This window comes from Syngnathus acus, chromosome 6 (genome assembly GCF_901709675.1).
Source record: "Syngnathus acus chromosome 6, fSynAcu1.2, whole genome shotgun sequence".
Taxonomy (NCBI): Eukaryota; Metazoa; Chordata; class Actinopteri; order Syngnathiformes; family Syngnathidae; genus Syngnathus; species Syngnathus acus.
The window spans coordinates 7,701,773-7,723,035 of NC_051092.1; the positions used below are offsets into that span (position 1 = coordinate 7,701,773).

General features: G+C 39.7%; 1 protein-coding gene across 2 annotated transcripts in view; it reads right to left on the reverse strand.

Annotated features, from left to right (window-relative positions):
* Positions 1-21,263, reverse strand: part of LOC119124903 (BTG3 associated nuclear protein) — a 28,119-nt gene that overhangs the window by 3,621 nt on the left and 3,235 nt on the right. For both annotated transcript variants that reach the window (XM_037255277.1, XM_037255278.1), the window contains exons 7-12: positions 19,807-20,046; positions 18,347-18,505; positions 17,019-17,140; positions 14,830-14,901; positions 12,880-12,924; positions 2,528-2,668 (exon numbers count right to left, since the gene is read on the reverse strand). In XM_037255277.1, coding sequence (XP_037111172.1) covers positions 2,528-2,668; positions 12,880-12,924; positions 14,830-14,901; positions 17,019-17,140; positions 18,347-18,505; positions 19,807-20,046 — 779 coding nt within the window. The remainder of the gene's footprint in view (positions 1-2,527; positions 2,669-12,879; positions 12,925-14,829; positions 14,902-17,018; positions 17,141-18,346; positions 18,506-19,806; positions 20,047-21,263) is intronic.

Sequence of the window (21,263 nt, forward strand, 5' to 3'; positions counted from 1 at the left end):
TGAGTCACTGCCGGGGGTTCCATCGAACACACCTGCAGGCTTTTTTCTCCCTGCACACTCCACACAGCTGCATCACAGCATGTCACATATTTTAAGCATTGCTTATTAAAGAGGCCAAGTAAAACTCACATGGATGATTTTCATTGAAAATCTCGGCTTCTGGCCATAATGAAGTATCGCAGCAAGGGCCTCGTTCTCCATTTGGAAGGATAACAATCTCATGGTTACACTTCTTCAAAGACTGTTCTGACATGATTTAATGATGATGTACATTTAGCTAGTGTGTTGGAACTCTATGGTAGCTGGGTTAGACTAAGCAGGGGGTAAGCAAGACAAAGATTTCTACAGATTATCGCCATCTTGAGGAAATTGTCTCGGATGTTGTGTGCGGCAGGGAAATTATCCAGTATAGAGAAATACAAATGCGGAGATAAATAAATCAAAATGTGAGTCATTTTGCAAGAACTTGTTTAAATGCTACCATGTGTTTGGAAACAGATGACAGTAATTCTCTCAATTCCACACCGTTCAAAGAGATAGTATACAGTACATACCAGTGCTAAACTTTGGCTGAACTTTGAACTGTAAATCAGGAGTGTTTACAGTTTTTGACATAAAAACCAAACTGTCATACCACACTCTGTACCACTCAGCTCCCTTTGTGGCTCCCATCAGGTTGATTCATGCTTGAAACTTCATAGCAGTGTTTCAGTTTTTATTCCCAGTTCAACCGCTGGAACATTGCTGTCAAGGATTTATTGGTTGGTTAGATCTAAAAATGCTCTGACTGAATGCACAATTGAATTACAAAAAAATATAGTGGCCTTAAATTGAATAAAACCCTCGAACAATGTCTGATCAAAAGAGCCCAAGTAGTTAACAAGTTGTTTGCTTGACAGCGTCCATACCAAACTAGAATCAAGCTCAAATGAAAGCAGACTGTTGAATGATCCAACAGCTTGATGTAGTTGCAAAAGAACAACCTAGAACGTCGTCAATCACTTGAGAAAACAAATAGTTGGATTGCTTGCCGTGGTGCAGTATTTGAAATACACTGCATGTGGTGGCAATCACACCGGGAACTATTTGCAATTTGGGTCTGAAACCTCCTGGACACTTTCAAACTGCGCCAGCAAATTGTTATTTATTTCGCATCAAGGTGGCAGTCATGCTTGACAAATTCTAAGCAGAGCAAAACTGTCTCGACATCAATGTAGGTATGATTCAAAAATCAGATGTAAGCCTTCTGTTGATTAAGAAACGACCCACAGTGGTTACAGAAATAATTTGAATCTGACAAAAGTATCAACATTTTTGTTAAAATCAACAAATGTAAATCGGACACCTCCTGTTTCACGATTTGGTAAAGTTCATATCTTTTATTAGTCAGTGCTCACTTTTTTTGTTTTTTATAATGATGAACAAACATGCAATTTTGAGGGAGTGTCCAAACAAAAAAGTGTATTTCACAGAAAATCGCAGGAGACCCAATGAGATATGTATTTCTCTGCACAATATGCAGCAGACGCCTCTTGATTTACCACTATGATGAGTTATTCAGAGACTTCGTATTCGTTTTGTGGTGCTTTCTTGCATCTCAGGAGGACATTGCTAATATCGTTACAGACAAATGTAGCTTCAAGTTCCTTTATATCAACAAAATATCCCAGTTTATGAGTTGCTTGTCTGATTGATGGACTTTATTTGTTCGGTGATGTCTGTTGCATTAAGCTAGATGACTGTGGCCATATTAAAGCGTTGTTGTTTTGCTAGTAAAAGTATATAAAAACTGTGGATTTGCCTTTGTTGTTTTAGCGTTTTATTTTATTTTTTTGTTACTATTGTTTTGTTTTTTAACTAAAGACAACTAATTACGTGTTTATAAGTGTTAAGACGTTTTGTAGCTGGATTCAGTTATTCCACTAAATAGTCCAAACCACTGGCAAGCATCAATTTGCATGTTAACTCACTAACACGGGCGCTATCAAGTTGTTGTTTTTTTAAACTGAGAGCTATTCCTCAGGTACTGATTGACGTGAAGAGCTAGCAGTTTGATAGACATTCCTGAAAATACATATTTGTGCAAATTACTATTAAGTCGATGTTATTGATAATTGTTTATGTCTGTAGAGTGCCATATTTTTGTGCAACCCATCAATTAAAGCTGAAAGTCAACACTTCATTCTCATGCGGATGGTTTTGTTTCAAATCTGTCACACTCCTTAATACTTCTTGACCTAGCATTGTTTTCTGACATTACTGATTAAAACCGAGCATATTTCTCTGTGTAAAGGCAGACTTCGGGGAGAGTTTTCAAAATAATACCGTTGGTGGACTTCTGAGCTCCACAAACTACTATTCGAGTTTATTATGAAGTCTTTATAAACCAAAGTGGATTGTGACTGATTTAGATGTGTTTACTCATGTACGCGGAATGTTACCCAGTTTCTGTTACTGTGTTACTAGGCAACTGTTTACACTGGGTACAAGTGACTCAACGAGTTTGCCGTGGGTGCTTTTTATTTACCTGCACTGCATCTGTGTGATCTGTGACGGGGGCAAGTTGAACATACTGCACTTGGATGTCAGGAGGGAGAGCGGCGCCCTCGACCGCTGCTGCAGCCCCTTCAGCCGACGCCACCGCTATAAGCTGAGCTCCTCGGAGTACCTACACATGGGGGACCAACAGATGGGGAGGGAGGGCAAAGAAACATCAATGATGCGTCATCTGGCTTCAACTTTGGCCGAATAGTGTAACTGGTCTGAATAAAACAATACCCCTCATCAAGTTCATCCTGCAGAATGTGCAAAGCAGCAGACTCACTTGTTATGATTGACAGTGTAGCACACACCAGAGGAAGAAATAAGAGCCTAATGAAAGCAAACAGCTGAATGCCTCATTTATGTTCAGTCTGATGTGTTTACATCTTTTAACTGACCACAGGTGTCAGAGTGGAAGTGAGTTGTGTCACATAAACATACAAACCAACTTTGCGGCAAAAGAAAGAATCACAGTTTTATGTGAAAGAGATACGAGTAGATTTCTGTGATAAACGATGACATTATTTCACATTTCAACTTATTCTGTCATTCGGTGGCTTGTGTTTAGAAAAAGTCTCATCCCAGTGGTTTCATCAAATGCTGCTTGCGTGATTATTCAGTGAAGTTTCTAAGAGGTCTGCTTCAAAGTGGCCTTCCAGCTGCACTCAGTGCAGACTTCTCCAATAGGCATTATAAAAGGCAGAAAAAAGAAACCTCATTTCCACACCGTCTCCCCAGTCTGATCTTTTTACTTTGAACTTGGATAGTTCTGGTTTAGTTAATTGTTTCACCAACCACCAGCTTGCTATGTCTTCAACAAAGTTTCGCCACAATTTCTGCTGCGTCATCACCACCACACACCAAACAAATCCAGGCAGCCTGATGGAAGTCATTTGTGTGCAAGTCTGCCTGACTAACAGGATAAAACAAGGGGGTTGACTGAGGTTGAGGCAGTCACACGCTTAACAAAAAACTGTTAGATCTGGGTTAAATGAGTCACATTTGATTGCCAATAACGGACTATTGATCAAAAGAAAATCTGTATGAAAGATTGGTGTGGGAGAGTTTTTGGAGTGGTAATGAATTTTCTGAGAAGAGTTGTTGACATTACATTTACGCAGTGACATGCTTTACGATTCTATTCTAAGCTAAGCTTCATTTCTTGTGGCTTTTGAATTGTCAAAGCAAGAGCCAGTGTGGTGAAAAAAAGTGCCATTTTATGGATCCGTTAAGCCAATAATTCAGTCATGTGAGAACATGAAATGGGGAACCAGCTGTTTCAGTATTTCTTCACCCACTGAGACATAATGAAATCTTCACAGCTCTATTGCCAAGTCCTCTGCTTTGTTTCTACGGTTGTGTGGTGGAACAACATGATCAGTGTATTATATAGCATTATTTTAATATTGAATTGTTATTGATTAACTTGAATTGAGCATATATTCAAGTTTCACTCTGCTGTCAATAAGATAAGAGAACTTGGTCAACTAAAACTGAAGATTCTTTCTTCTAGAAGGGAGGATTGATTGATAAAGTTCTTAAACTGTCTTAAATCATCATAAGGTGCAAGTGGTTATGTTTGGTCTGTGGCAGGTTCATGTAGATATTGTTTTTACAGTGGTCTTGATCCAGTCATGCATATCGTTGCTAGTTGCAAAACACTTGTTATACTCAGCTCGCTACTTCCATCTGAGAGTAGTTTGCATTCTCAGCTGTGTGAAGATGCAAACAGAGGCTGAGAAAAGCAGCTAGATTTGGAACACGAGAATCTTTGCAGGAAAGTCTCAGCAGCATATCCTGTCCTATGACTCATTGTGTAAGAACACGTGGTTTTCAGTAATCAGGTACAATGCTGTTAAATTGGGTTCAGTACTTGTTGGGCTGAAAATCAAATTCTAAACTGTGGCGTATGGCCTGCAACAATATAGATATATATTTAATTCATTTTCCCTTTTTTTAATCCATCTAAACCAGGGTTTTTTAAGTGGTTTTGTCCAAGGGACCACCATTGTAACGAAGAAGCAACTCGGGGACCGCTGCTTTGGTGGAATATTATTTCATTTTGGACTGAAGGAGGATAGACCTATACAGGCTATTTATTTGCATTTGCACGTCTATTTGGGGAATCTCAGCTATATTATATTGGATGGGTAAATGATTCACAAAATTAGCTAGAACACAAATAAAGTTGAAATAATCCAAAAATATATATTTTTTAAAAATGTTACAATTATTTTCCATTTCCAATTTCACGGACCACCTGCAATACCAATGCAGCCCACCAGTTGACAATCCCTGATCTAAGGCATTTGAGAACAGATTCTCATTTGCAATTGATTTTGAGAGATTTGAGTCCGTATGATAAATCAAATCAAATATTTACAAAATAAAAATAAAAAGCCAGTGTTCAAATTGCTGTATACAGTATACAGTTATTTGTGAGACGACAATGATTGTGTCTTGCTTAGCCTTTATATTTTGTTGGGCCACTTGCGCACAAGCTTAGGAGTTGTGGAAATCAAGAACACCTGCACAAAAGGTCCGGACCAGACTTCCAATCGAACCCTGGTCCGTTTACAGCGAACCAAACAGTCAGGTCTGAATACACCCTCAGAGTCTCACAAACCCTCGAGCTGGCAAGTGGGCTTCAATTCTGCCTGTCTACCACTTTACACTGTTGACACAAACGCAGCAAAACTATTTAGTAGTCTAAAATGAATCTTCAGTAGCTATGCAAGATTCTGACTGAGAGGAAAAAGTGAAAAAACCAAAATGCTGACGCTGTAATGCTGCCAGCAACGATAAATAAAAACATGATGGCAACACAAGAGGAAAAACAAAAATGAATCATGTTGAGAACCATCAAATCACCCTTCTCTCTTCAAAAAGAGACACCACTACAAAAATGACTGAGTTCAACATATGTCGTCCAAACATATTTTAATTTCGTACACCAAGTTATGTACGTAAATTCCAGTCCAGTGACGCATCAGCAAGACTTAATAGATTTCCACAATGAACTATGTACATGCTGCAAACTGGCATCCCCAAAAAGACTCAGAGCAATCTGTGGATCAGATGATAACATGAGTCATCTGCTGAGTGTCTGAGTGAATGCTTGTTTTGATGTTTTGTCTGCTGGAGTTAGAATAGTAAGGAAAATCCCATTTCATGGAAGCCGCCAGTCTTAAGAAGAAATACAGAACTATACAACAAGCGATACTATTCTGTGTTTAAAGGTAAACGACACAAATTTAGTTCTTTTTCATTCCCAAAGGAACCTCTCAAAGGCAAAACAAGGAAATGAAAAAAAGGAAACATTTGGACTTGAGAGTGGCTGGAACTTCCTTTCCGCTTCACAGCTGTCAACATCTGTATCTGCCAACTCTGGACAGATGTCTCAGCAGTAACACTATCTCCAGTTAGATAGGTGGGGTGGGAAGGCTTTTGGACTTTGTTTTGGCTGCAACTCCGCTGTAAAGATGCCCAAACATAGTCGTGTTCTCGGTGCTTGTTTAGTGCAGAGTCGACCGGAAAAATGAATATGCTGGCCTAAGACGTCTCTCTCTGTCTGAACTCATCAACCTTTATTTCAGACTTGCGGGAAGAAAAGAAAAAACACGATTATTACAGCTATATGCACTGTGCAGGTTTCAATGTTGTGCAGGATGCTATAAACCACCGGTGTCAAACTCAAGGCCCGGGGGCCAGATACGGCCCACCACATCATTTGACAAATTGTGCATCAAATTTGTGTCATAACTAGAATTGCAAATTGTCTTCACTTTTAATAATATCTTCTTTTTTAAATATTTGACCAGTTTTTACTCATCTGATTTGAAAACGAGTTATTTGTCAGTTTGTTTTGTAGCTTATACTGTATATAATATGAGGTGCTCATACACTTATTTGGGTTGACAGTCATAATGGCCCTCCGAAAGAAGCTATGACTACAATGCGGCCCGCTAAAAAAAAAAGAGTTTGACACCCCTGCTATAAACGTATGTCCTGTCCTGACTGTGACCTTGCAACCTGACCCACAGTTTCCTATCTCCTCCCATACAAAATCTTCACACCTGCACCTAATTAAGTTCTCTCTCCCGTATTCCCACCATCAAACTAAGAATCATATCAAGACGTGGGTTACAGAGGCTCTATGACGAACCCGGCATGACCCAAATCCTGACCCTGATCCAGAAAATCAAAAGGGGACTGATGACAAAAATAACAGCTGTAATTAAGTCAGGCCCCTCAAACCAAAAGGACGGAAATTCCGCTCTGTTTTTCTCTCTCTCCGCTTTGCAAATCCAAACTTGGGCCGTCTGACTAATGAAGGCATTTTTATAGTTATGGTGCATTCCTTATTTTAAGATGATGGCCATTTTATGATTTGAACCATCTCATTTAATGCAGACAGAATTTGAAATACGCAGGTTGTCTAGTACTCTTCCAATGCCAAACTATTACACAGAAAAACAAATAAAATACCCATTTTCAATAAGGTTACATCTGTACTTGCACAATCCAGCTTCGCAGTTCCGTTTGTGACATTTCCTTTCAAACATCTAAAACACAAGGAGATCACAATTCCGCTTGACCTGACACACCAGATGGCCATTTGGCAACACCTTTTGCCTCAACAGTTAACCTCAACTTGTATTTTCTACTTTCTTCTAGATTTTTAATTGAAAATAAGGGTTTTATATTCTGTTCCATTATCTATGTATTCTACTCTATTCTATTCCATTCCATTCTATTCCGCTGTTAACTTAACATCCTGACGGAGGGTCCAAAATGTGTGTGAATTTCACAATCCTTTCTCTCTTCTTAGCGCTTTGGTGCAAGTTGTTGTTTGTCAGTTATTCACACTAAAATTTTACAGCTCCCCTTGTAGGCCGTGTTGTTTTTTTCCCACACATAATTCTGAAGCCTGAACATCATCGCAGCAGGGACACACTAAATCAAATGTTTGCTCGGGTTGTTGATGCGGATTCTAATTTGCAAATTTCAAAGCGCTGAGGCAGTTTAGGATGTCAAAGTTAAATTTGAAAAAAAAGTTTGCACGGCAAAGAATATAAAGTACACCAACTGCTTGTCATTCTTAGTAAAACTGCTTTTGAATAACCTTGAATGTAAGAAATGCAATTCTGATGCAGGACGGCAAAAAGCCCTGTGGTCCTCTTGTCCTACATTTTCAAAGTTGACAATACGTATTGAGTGTTTCAATGTCCTTCTTGTAAATTTCCACTTGAACATATTCAAATGTAAGCATTTCTGGACTTCAATGATGATGCAGGTCTGCACACAGCTTGTGCTGTTGTTGAGTCACATTGAAATTAAGTTGGAAACATCTGGTCCCTCTTACTCACAAAGCCTGTAACCCAGGGTCCTGCCCAAACAGACCAAATAAAACAGCCACAAGTGTACCGGCCAATGAATGATACACACAGGAACAGAATTTAGGATTTCCTAGCTCTGTATCTCTACGCGGAGATGCCATGAGGACACAAAACAGACTTCTACTCCTTTGAAACAGTATCCATCCCTAGGCCTCCCCGCTTTTGTACATTGCCCTTACACTAAAATGGGCCATAAAGCATGGTCTTTGTAGCTTTTTTACCTCATTTTACTTAAGCTGCATGTGTGAGTGACTGGAATCTCAACACACTACTAGCAAAACAGCAACAGTACCCCTGAGCAGAGAGGGAAAAGGCAATGAACAAACAGGATCTAGCGATTTCATTCAAGCACTAATTGAACTCCTAGTCGGGATCAGGTCAATCAGGTCCATGTACAGGTCCTGGTAGGCTGCTGCCAAGAACCAGCTTTCTTCTCCTCTGTTTAATCTCTGACCTACTTCTCACACACACCCAAACAGTGATGCTTGAGAGAATCCAGCAGATGCGCAATAACATCTGCTGCGAAAAGATGGAAGAGGTTCAACGAGAGGAGGAGGTGAGGCAAGGCAAGGGGTGTGTCTTCTGCACTTTGACATTCTTAACGCCCTTTGGTGGGCATCGGGTCCATCGTTGTAAACAATGCAAGCAGGTGACAAGTAATGTATAAATTGATGTTTTTTTTCTCCACCTCTGAATGGCAAGCTTAGTGATTTGTCTTCACACCCTTGTTTTAGACTTTTGTCATGAGTCTTACTTCCTGCTTTGACAGATTTGCAGAGGAAGGTATATGCCAGAAAATATGGAAATATGAGAATAAAATGGATTCCTTTGAGGCCAATGTAGACACTTCCTAAGCCATTTGAGTTGGCATAGACCTCTTTCAATTTTAGGTGGCAGCTGATCCAGTAATTTTTTTTTTTTTTTCCTTATTCAAAGCTCAACTGGTCTGAGTGTTTAATCATGAATGGCATGAAGCAGCTCCTCCCCTGATTCTCCTTTCCAACACTAACATTGTCCTCTTTATCGGTCTTGCCTTTCATCTTCCAAATCCCGCATTTGGTCTGCATCAACGCAGCGTAGTAACAAAAGGAGACGGGCACTCAGGAAGTACAGTAAAAGAGTATAATATATGTCGTTTCATTGGTCTGCCATCTGTTCCCATCTCTTCCACTGTGGGGATTTAAAAGTTAATCTATGGTAATTGCATCCAATTGGGCTGCTACAACAAAGGCTATGTTGTCAATAACTGAATACAAATTTGAAGTAAATCTACATTGAGAAGAGAGAAGAAAAGTATGTCAGTTGCAAAACAATATACTATAGTTATATCATAGCTATGTTTTGAAAACTAATGTCATACAACAGAGAATTTTTAAAAACCTGCTGATGTTTTTCTATTATCCTTATAATGTACTGCGCCATGTTTATTTTCTTGTTTATTTGGTAAATTGAGCTCTAGCTGTTATGTTGTTGTCACCTCTATCAATGTCCTGCCTACACCCTATGGTGGAAATATAAGACTGATCAGTGGCTCAATGAATCAACGACTGGTCAGTACACTCGGGCGATGATTCAGCAACAGAAACAAGCATAATGGTGGATGGGAGTGAGCTCTAAAAAATGATAAAATTACCAAAAAATCTTAAATTGCTTTTGTCAGCAGTTGGCGGACCTGTTATCTCTTTCCAAATACTTCTGTTTATATCGTACATAAACGTAGTAAATGGCGAATAACTGAAGATAACTGTGATTAGGAACTTAACGGTCTGTAGGATAACAATTGAGGTGAACAACCTTTTTGAATCCCGATGCAGCTCAGCTGTGGTGAAGGTTAAACAATGTTATCAAATGGAACCAGATGCAGCCAAAATTCCAATAGAGATACTACAGTAACTAGCTGACAATGATTGTGACCCGTAGTGTCACAAGGTGGCAGGTGTCATTTAAGACATGTGTAACCGTAGTTTCAGCAGGAACAGATGAACAAAAAAAACACTGAAATGGGCTGGAGAAGAATACAGCTCCAGGGAGAGAGACAGCGGAAGGGAACTCAACGTGATTAACTGTTTGGGATATGTTACAAAAATATAGCCTCATGTTCTTTTGTGAGATTACAAAAACAGTGACATCATATGTAGAATGCTTCAAGAGGACCTCTCTGCAAACAAAGAAAGGGGGCATTCATTTGTCCAAAGTTTTTTTTCGACTAGAGTACTCATGATATCACTTCCATGGTCCCTGATCGGCCATTGCGATGTTATGAAGTCAAAACAAAAAGTAAAATACACATAGTGTCTTCATTTTGAAAATTCCCCTCTGCCAATTACCAAAGATAGTTGTAGAGTGATAATGTCACACCTGTTAAAAAAAATCTCTTCCATATAATTTTGCCATTTTGTGTTTACTTAAATTTGTTTGTTTTGATGATGACAAACATGCAAAAATAAATAAACAGTCAAGGGGCAAACACTTTCAAACACTACAATAATTCACACGTGTACAGTATCTCACAAAAGTGTGTACACCCCTCTCATTTCTGCAATGTTTTAATTATATCTAATCGCCCATGCTGAATTCAATTTTGAACTTATTTCTTGTGAAGATACTCATTTAAAGGTCCTAATAAACAAAATTACAAATTTGTTCCAGGTTCTATCCGTTTTTAAAGCGATAGTATCAGTCTATTTTTTTTCCCCCAAAAGGAAAATCATGAAAAACATTAAAAAAGACCAAATTTGACAAAATCAACACTGGTTGACATGGTAACAGACTTTTTGTAATTGAATAAGTAATTTGATTAGTAACACTATCTCTCTATGAGCGCAACTATGAAGCCCATTGTGTATTTTAATTAATGTATAGGTTCAAATTTGCAGAGGTAGATATTGTCGTATTGTATATGAATTTACATAGATAGGCGAGTTTACTCATTGTACCGGCCCGGCCTATTGGCCTTCATGTTCTGTCAGTGAATAAGATTTAAGAGATGACCTGATGTCACTGTGAAGTACCATAACATTTGAATAAAAGGCCCAATGTCTTTCAAGAGAGGAGAAAAAAAGCCCCTTTCAATTTGTTTTGGAACAGCGTATCATTTTAGAAATACAAACAGCAGCACATCAGTCTAAAAAGGAATCTATGATAGCATTTCATTGGACAAGGCTCACTAACAAACCCAAGGGAATTAAAGGCCTTTTGCTTTTTCTAGTTCTCACATCCTAGAATCTCTTGGTGCCTGTGTATAAGGAACCGAAGTCTGCACACATTAACATTAGCAGAGGTTTTTAACTAATGCGTGTTTGTCATGGGAACAGAAGCTAAACCTAATAAGAATGGACTTCTGAAGCAAATTTGAATGGTACTATACATGTGTACTGGTGCAGCACTTCACAATGGACAAATTACTAACACAGAGGGAGCCAGAGAGGAATTCTTGCAGTCGGACTCAAAAAGAAAGTCATTTGAGGACATCGCCTTTGTGTTTATGAGACACAGACGAAACGCAACGATCCTTGGTGCGATCCTCGAGCAGTTGCGAACACACCAATAAAACGCCATCAAAAGCTCTCAAAACAAGTGTACACACAAATGAATTGGATGGGTGATTGAGATCTTCAACAACTGAATAAAGAACTGAGCAGCAGAAAGCGCATATTTCCAGATGCACATCCAGGATGCGGCTTAAGATCCTAACGCATTACATCATTTTAAACATTTTGACATATTACATCTGGTGAAGGGTGATTATTTATTTTCACACAGTCTGGTGCCATTCCTTCTCTGCAAATTATGGTCATGCAATCACAATTGCCGCTTAATTGGAAAAAGCAAGTCATACTAGATTGAATAACTATGTTAAATGTCTGACTGGTCTTAAGGTTTGTACATAAGAAAACGTCTTAAAAAGCAGCTTTTCACATTAGCAACTTCGCCCACCAACATGCATTTGCTTTGTAGTAAGAAAAAAAAAATCTCACAAATGCTGATTTAAAAAAAGGTCCACAGACGATAATAAATTTAAGTACCAGACCGCCAGCATGACAAAGAATTTCCTCCCCAAAAGCTTTGTCTCTAGACCAGCAGTGGGCAATAATTATCAAAACAGGCCATGTGAGAAACTGGAAGAGTTGCCGTGGGTCACATCAACGTGCTAACCTCAATTGTTGTCAATTTTATATAGATATTCTAAAGCCATACATTATATTGTTTGGGTAGGTTGTTCCTTGTGTAGATGTGGTACACTGTCAGATAAGAGGGTACTGCCATTTTTGGTCTCCAAGGTAAAACATTTGTGATGGACCCTACAAGGTGCACAATTGAACCCCTAGGTACAAATACTGCAAAAGCTGACAAGCATTCCTACGTTTTCTTCTCTAATGGCGATGAACAGATAAATGTGCTCCTAAAGGTACTTTTCCATTAGCTCCGCTCCACACCGAAACTGCCTCACTTGTCCAATGATGTTTGCTTATCCTGTAGACATTTTCGGAGCCAAGTGGTTGCATTCAATCCATTTTGGAACCATCTGCGAGGTGGTTCAAAAGTGCCAGTCATCTGGTCAGCCGGGCCGGAGGAAAGGCAAGCATTTGCTCTGCGGAGACTGCTCGCTTGAACTCGCTTTCAGCCAAGCCATCCAACGTCCACTTATCCTCAGACACTGTTTCGTCAATATCTTGAAGCAGATGTAATGCCTCCTTTTTTTTTTTTTTTTAATAGACCACGGTGACCCGCAACTTTTTTCCAAAGTCAATGCCGTCGCTGGTTGCTATGGTAACCCGGCGGAGGAGGCCCAGAGGCGCGAAAGACAATAAATACGGCAGCAAACCCAACAAACTAACTCTCCCTCTCGACACAACACAAAAGAGTGGTATAAATGTCATCCTCAAACACAGGCAATTTACAGTGCTTTCATTCCTCTAACTTAAGTCACAGTTCTTACCTGACCATCTTGGCCAACATGCACTTGGTGGATCTGGAGGTTCCCCTGAAAGACAGAAATGACATGCCATGAAAAAAAAGCTGCACGTTCAAATCAAATTTAAAAAAACAGCACCTCTTCCGAAGCAACAGATCCCACATACGCAGTCTAATGCATCCTAATTTGCTCACGTGTTTAATGGGATCTTTAAACTGCCAACAAGAAAAACGATTTCATTAAAAACTTTAGCTTAAACTTTGAGCTCGTTTACGCTAAAACATCGACATCAATTCACAATCCACTCTGTCAGTCAGTATGAGTATAGTTCGACAACTGCTGTATGAATTCTCAGCATGCAGTTGCCGTAAGTGTTAGCTCATAAACACTAATACTATTCTGTCATGTCTGCTCACAACATGACTTCTGGAAAACAAATTCAAACAGCAACGACCATCATAAAAACTCTGAACAACCACAATGACATAAACAGGAATTCACAAACTGGATCATACCATATGTGCCATATTTAAACATGTCACAATTTTCTGCAATTTTCTTTCGCTAATTGCATTTCACTGTTTGCAGCAGTCTAAGACGTCGTATGGCCCGAAAAGAGTGTAATCTCTCAAACAGCTCATTTCCTCTTTGAGCTTGCTGGACCTAATGTCTTGATGGAAAGGGGTCTGTTCCTAATGAAAACATATTCGGTGTGAGTGGCAGTTGGGAGAAGTGGGATTCTGTTGCTAAGCTTTGAACTCTAAAAAACAAACAATCGTGAAATAGGAAAGGGAGGGGGGGGGAGAAAAGAAAATCGGAGTTCAGCCACTAAGAACAGGAAAGTCTTTAAAGCTTTTATCCCTTCAATACTCCTGGTCTCTCTCACTCAATCGTTCATGTCGTCCTCCTGGTGCAAAACGGGGTAGGAAATGTGAAAAACACGTGGGCTAAAGTGTCAGTGGCTCCTGCAGAAATATCCACCAGTAATGCACGTGCCGAACACAGCATACAGTCTGCGATTACATGCGTGTATATTTACATGAACTGGCACTTAAATAAAATAAATAAAAGAAATCCCTGCCCAACTACCTGACTCCAGAGTGATGTTAATGCCAAAATCACTCTTCAACTGTCAGTGGGCTTTAAATTTTAATTTCAGCTGGGAAGTCAGTTTTGTGAGCACATGCAGGGATGCCTGGTAGGGGACATGAGACATCTGAGATTTACATGGAAACAAAAGTCATAACTCTATGAATAAGTAGGCGGGTATATAAACATGAAGGCATGCAACAGGCAACATCTGTTTTTATTCAAATCACTAATGACTTTAAGAGTCAGCTATTGCGGAAGTGCTTTACTCAGATGTATTCGAACAGAAGACACGATTACGGTCAATGCAATTTCATAAAACTTGAACTATAATTTGTCACATTGTCAGTCGGGCATTTAAAGCTATGACACACTGACAACAATTGTAGCAATGATGTAAATGTTATCATCGGGGTGCTCTTACGAAGCACAGAATCAAATTGACAAGAATAAACTGTGAGAAACAAGTTCATAGTATTATACGAGTGATAACGATCAGTTAATGGACTAAATCTTGGATAAAAACATGTCTGGTTTACAAAACCCAAGCCCAAGGCTTGTCACCCCCAAAATTCCCCTTCTCACATCGTGTGTGCATTTGAAAATATGCTCAGAATGTGCACTGTTTCACCCCAATTTTTCAGAAACTCAGTTTTTAAAATGAGCCATTTGGTTATTCAGTGTGCCGGAGGCCACTGCGTGAGGCAATATAAGAAAAGAAAACAGTTAATGTGCGAGCTTCTTTGCAACATACGCTGCTGATATTTCATTTTTTCTTCCGACTCTACCTGTTACTGTGCAAGTTTGAAATGTGATACAGCAGAAAAACAGTAGAAAAAGTGAAAGAGTTATTTTCCTCACATAACTTCACGGATAAATACTTGCCTCACTGTCTTGAGTGATCTGCACCTCCTCTCCTTGAGGAACCTGGGCAATGTGCAATTGGCCCTGTGGAATCTGAAAAGGAATATTTTTCATGAAATATCAAAAATACTGAAAATACATGATTACTTTTTTTTTTCTAATGCCATGATTTCTTCAGATCAACACTTTTTGTTTTTCGGGAAAAAACATCCGAAGTCGAAGGGTGGTATTATGCATAGATTTGAGGGGTGAAGAAAAATCTTTAGCATTGCATACAAGTTTATCAGGGGGTTGAAAGAAATTAATGTACCCTCATTGCAGTATGATATTTAATGCCTAATACAGTGGTACCCCAGAAGTCAACCGCATTGGAAATCAACATATTCGGTTTTCGACACAAAATGTCGGGAAATCTTTGTCCCGGTTCTCGGACAAAGCTTCGGAAACCGACCCGACTCACGTGGCTATAGTTAACTAAATAGAGTTTGTTCCACCTGCCGTTAGTCGGCATTGTTGTAGACCACTATAAGGTTGCCCTGTGCTAGGGAAAAAACATGGGTCCCAAGAAAGACGCAAGAGTAAAGCAGAAGAGGAAAGTGGCAAGAACAACGATGGAGCTGAAAGAGGCGATCATAGACAAGTATGAAAGAGGCGTTTGTGTGATGGACTAGGCAAAGTGCCGAGATTGATTATAAGTTCATTTTTGAGGAATAGAGAGGCAATAAAAACTGCTAGTGTCGCTAAGGGGGTTACATGGGGTTACCGGCCAGGTTCCAGTGGGAAAAACAAAAAAAGGAACACACTGACCAAATGCAACAATCGGATTTTTCTTATGGAGGGGGATTTCCCTTACAAACAATGATCCTCCTCTCCACCTCCGCGTTCATAGATTCAGCACCTCATCAATGTCACGTTATGTAGATCTTACTTTTTTTATTTTTTTATTTGATGCCTGCAACATGTTTTTAAAAAGCTGGGACAGCAGCATGTTTACTACCGTGTTGTCACACTAATTGTTGAATCTTTGTAGATTCTTGCTTTATGTACTATTTCTGTAATCGTTCATTTTCACACACGTCACTGCTCATTTTTAGTTTCAATGTATTTGTGAAAAAGAGCAAATAAAGAAAAGCGGAATTAAGTGCCATCAGATGTATATATTTTGTGTACAGTATTTCTCAAGAAGACCATATGTGATTGGCAAGCAACCACAGAAGTTGTAAACCATCCAAGAAAATACGCAATATGCATATGTATAACCATAATTTGACAGCCAATGCAAATGATCGCATATCTAAATTTGGGCCAAGCAAAAGCACAAATGGCAAAGTAAGGGCAGATGGAAGGAGCGCAAAAATACATAAACACTGCATGCCACATGTCTTGTTAAGGGGTTTTGACAGATACCACAGAGCTTGACAGAAATACGAACAGAAACACTACATTTCCATATGTAACTTAATACACCTCACAACATTTATGTCACTGAAGAGAATCAGTTGCTCGGAACCAAAAAGCAATGTGAACATGAAAAAGTTCAACAGTGCGGAACATGACGAGATCTTTCATTAGCAAACAAAATGACAATCTCCGAGACGAGTGGCTTTGAATTCTAACAGTATTACGTCAAATGATGGCCAAGAAGCTGTAGAACTGGACAAGACCCAGTAGTGTGGCATCACGATACCACCTTTAACCAACAGCTGGACTTCAGCATGATATAAGAGGACAGCAGGTGCCATGTATACGTACTAACCCTAACCGCATCAAAAACAGAATAATGAAAAAAAAATTTTTTTTTTTGGGAACCATTGGCCATTTTTTCACACCTCTGTACATACTACATATTTATGTGCATAGGTTCTGACAGCATCCCATTGCCACATGTAAAAAAAAAAAAAAATTTAAAAAAACATTTTTGGGTGGTTTGAACATTACGACTTACACAAGAAAAAAAGATAACCAGTACCAGACACTTCCTGTGTGTCAGCCCACCTATTATGCTGTAATGGTCTGATTATAACCTTTGACCCAAACAGCTGGAGCAGTTATCCAGCGCCAACCCTGAAGATGCAGTACATTTGTTTCACTATATTGGATGGCAAAGTTAGTATCTGTCCATTAATAACCTGTACTTTAAGACCCGCCACTCCCACAGTGATGACCAATTCGGAGAATTATCAAGTAAAGACAAAACTAGTGATACTCACCACTTGAACTTGTCCATCCTCTCCAATGTGATGGAACTGGACCTGCTGATTGGCCAGTGTGTAGTGCAGGGTCTGCTGGGTGGCTGCTTCTATCTGGGTGGTTTCTTCTGAGAGGCCTCCCTCTGTTCCAAAGGAGAAATACTGAAATTACAATGGCGCTTTTGTACTTGCGTGAGCGGAGCAAAAATTAAGGCTGATATAAGCCCACATTAAAGAAACTCCTTATTACATGCCCCGACATGCCCCATTCTGTATCCATATATAAGGGCATATTAGGTGGTTCCTTGGAAAGAAAACGTTCATGTTCTTAGCCTGAACATCAAATGCTACACCGCAAAAAAGTTTGTCAGCACTGTATTGAATATCATACAAGAGAAAATACAAACCATACATTTTTTTTGTAAAAAGCTTAGCCATTCGCGAACAAGGTTGTTTAAATTGGATATGTATCCCAGACATTCGCATACACAAACACGATTTCTTGAGGAAGTAATCTAAACGATAGACCTCAGACTCGAAACACCTCACCAGTAGCCTGACACCCCTGAATGGATCCATCATAGCACCCACTACAGCGCCACATTCCCCAACATCAAGAAATAGCGGTGAAAGATGTTAGCAGGTCTTCGCCACGGGGCGTAAGATTAAAGACAACAAAGAAATAATAAATCACACCAATGGTATGTTTAAAAATGCAGAAAGAAATGTCAGCAAATAGTGGGTATGAATTCATTTCTTGTAATAATAAAATCAAATACTATCAATGTCGGGAAGAAGACTTTTGGAAAAGAATCAGTCCAAGTATAGCGTACCCTTGTTCTCGTACTCACACTTGGCCACATTAACCGATTTGGGCTTGGTGTCGAGATTGCTCAACAAGTTTCAGTCGTTACATTCAATTCTTTTGTGCAAGGTGCCAACTGTCATGAATAATGGGGCAGAAGAGTGATCACATTAATCATGGAACAAGGCACCAGACTGCAAGCTATTTGGGCGCTCGGGTGCCCTAATTTCATAACAATAGCCCTAAAAAGAAATAACAGCTTGTACTGGTGTGACCTGTGTTTTAAGGGGTGAGGGAGGAAGCCTCTGTGACTCTGAAATCCTTCAGTTGGTTCAACCACAACATCAGCCATTCAGCACAGCTTAATCTAAACCACCCTCCGTTTGGCCGTGTCGCTGATATTCATGCACACGTGCATGCGTTTGGAATTTTATGGAATACAGTAAGATAGGGCTAATACCAAAGTGAAGTCTCAACTAAGTGTCACCCGTCTGTCAACAACACTGTTTGAAACCAATATCGTGCATGTTGTTTGTACATTTACCTGAACCTGAACCGCGGGGTGTGCGTTTGGAGAAGCTCTTGACAGCCAAACTCTGACCACGCTGCTTACGTCTCCAGGCAGTGCGACACTTGGAGTCAATACTTTGCTTGATGCGATACCAGTCGGACTCGGAGATGCCAAATTTGTGGAACAAGTGGCCTAGAGAGAAGCAGAGAGGTCTTCTTATACAACACAAATATAAGATTATTTCTTTTGAATGCATAAAAGTACTTTATACTGGTGATTTGAATTTTTTACATCCATGAACATAACAAGCAGAAGACCATGAATGCCAACTGTGTGAGCATCACAAATAAAGGGCATTAGAATTGACAATCTCCTAAAGCTTCCCAAAAGTAATTCAAAGGAGCAATTGAATTCAAATTGAAGCTATTTATGGTTTCATTCTTCACCTTCAGGTCTTACGGCAGTCTGATCCGACATAATTCGGTCAGGGAAACATGTTCAGATGAAACTATAGCTATTGGTTGCCGCCCTAATGAGCTGTTTGAACACATCTCAAATCTACATGAATGTGTACCCCAGTGAACCTGCAAGCTATCTACAGAAATGTCATATGGGGGGGAAAAATGCCCCTTCACACTCAGTAGGACAGGTTCAGACAGGAGTAGCAGGTGTCCTTTCATTCCGTTTCCTTTTTTTTTTCTTTTTTTTTTAAGGAAGGCAGAGTGAGTCATTCAACCGGTATGTTCTAGTTCCAGCATACCATTGTACCCTCGCAGTAATCTCACATACAATCCATATGTTTGCCCCTCATATTCAATGGGTTATTGGTCTGTTTTTATTCATCGCTCATTTTATTTTATTTATTATTTATGGTTTGTGCCTTCTTGTTTTTGTTTTGTGTCGCCTACTTGTATGTCTCGTCACCGTGGGATGGAGGAAACGGAATTTCGGTTTCTTTGTGTGTCTTGACATATGAAGGGATTGACAATAAAGCTGACTTTGACTTGACTTTGACTTTGATATGTGCAAAATACAGTATGTGGCTACAGGATTCAAAGAGGAATCAAAGAGCTTAGTGACTTGAACGTGACTCTTTTCAGATCATTCTTCCAGACATGTGCTTGTCATTTAGAGTCTGGTATGTTCTAAAATGTGTTGCACATTAACGCTTGTGTGCAATGATGAATGCATGTTGTTGTAACTCACCATGGGAATAGAGACTGCAGCCTATTTCTGTGTTCAATTCAATGCTGCTTTGTAATGGCAGGAGGGTGAATGATGGGAAGTTCTCAAAGTTCATTTACTGATCCCAGGGGTAACGATTTAATCTCTCACTGAGTTAAGGTTTATGTGCATTACTTTGATATACAATAAACTCTACACGAATCATGCAACGGTGGTACGGACAAACACTGCACTGACTCAATGAAGTCATTCAATAGTAGCACTAGACCATCTTCCAAAAATGAACAAAATTAAGTGGAAGGACTCACAGCGAATGCCATAAATCATGAGCGGATCCAGTTGCTTTTTGCCATGTTTGCCCTGACCAGACAGGTTGGACATGGCCTGGACCTCCCGATGGAAAAGGTAGTCTAAGAGCGTGAGAGCCATTTTTTCTGCTGTGCGGCAGTTGGACGAAATATGGAGCATGTCGGCTGGTGAGACTGGACAACGAACACGCATCTCGGGGTTACTGTCATCACCTAACCATGTGCCCCCTGGGTAGTCCTCTGAAAAATACAAATAAAAAAATCATTTAAACAACAGACATACATACAGTGTAGCGCTCCTTAAGCAAACCTGAGTACAACATCATTGATTGTGGAAGATTCTAATCACTGTATTAATAATGGGAAAACTGCTTAACTGACACCAAACGTGGCATAACTCATGTAATACAACAGCACCCTCATATGGTAAAAAGAAGAAGTGAAATTTCTGCGCCCAAGTGTAGGAAAGTCTGAAACTCGCAGTAAAAACAAACATAAGTAAATCATAAAAGACCGAAGGCCAAAGCATATATAATAACAGACAATGAAAGTTTTTAACATAATACTTTCCCGCGGTGAAACAGGAAATGAATAATAAATAGCTATGGGAACATGTTTTATAATCGCTAATCTTAATTTCACACACACTAAAACTCCCCGTGTAAATTTCTTGAAAACATTTAGCGCTCCTCAAAATGAGACAGGAATGAATTGGTATATTTCATCCTCTCGTGATTATTCATGTTAAAAGAATCTGGAGGAGTTTCGATGTGCAAAGAGCAAAGACACAATGTGAAAATGAACATCTGCGATAGCCCATCTCTTAGATGGCCCCGCATCAAAAAACATCACTCATCCCTAGCTAATACAACCACATGGGCTCAGGATGACTTTGGCAAAATGTCGACTATAACTAGAATAAGTAGTTACATGCACAAATGCCAGGTAAACACGAGTGAGTCCAGACATCCTGTCGACTACTTCCCAGCCACTGAGGCATCTGGTCATCTCACAGTGGAAATTTGTTTTATCGCTAAACAAATCTATAATTCAGGTCTCCTTTTGGAAGAAATGGAAGCAATGCAGTCCAAAATAAAAACGAAAAGGATCATCCTGGCTGTTACTGACAAACCTAAAGGCCAAGGTCTGTCATGGGATAGAGATGCCTTTGGTCAGTGCCTTTGGCTAGGAAGCTTATACTTCAATAAAATATAATGAGACAGCAATTTTATTCAATAAATCCATCCATCCATCCATGCATCAATTTTTTGTTCCACTTGTCCCCACGGGGGTCGCGGTCATGCTGGAGCCTATCCCAGCAGTCATCGGGCAGTAGGCGGGGGACACCCTGAACTGCTTGCCAACCAATCGCAGGGCACACAGAGACAAACAACCATCCACTCTCGCACTCACCTATGGGCAATTTGGAGTGTTTAATTGACCTACCAAGCATGTTT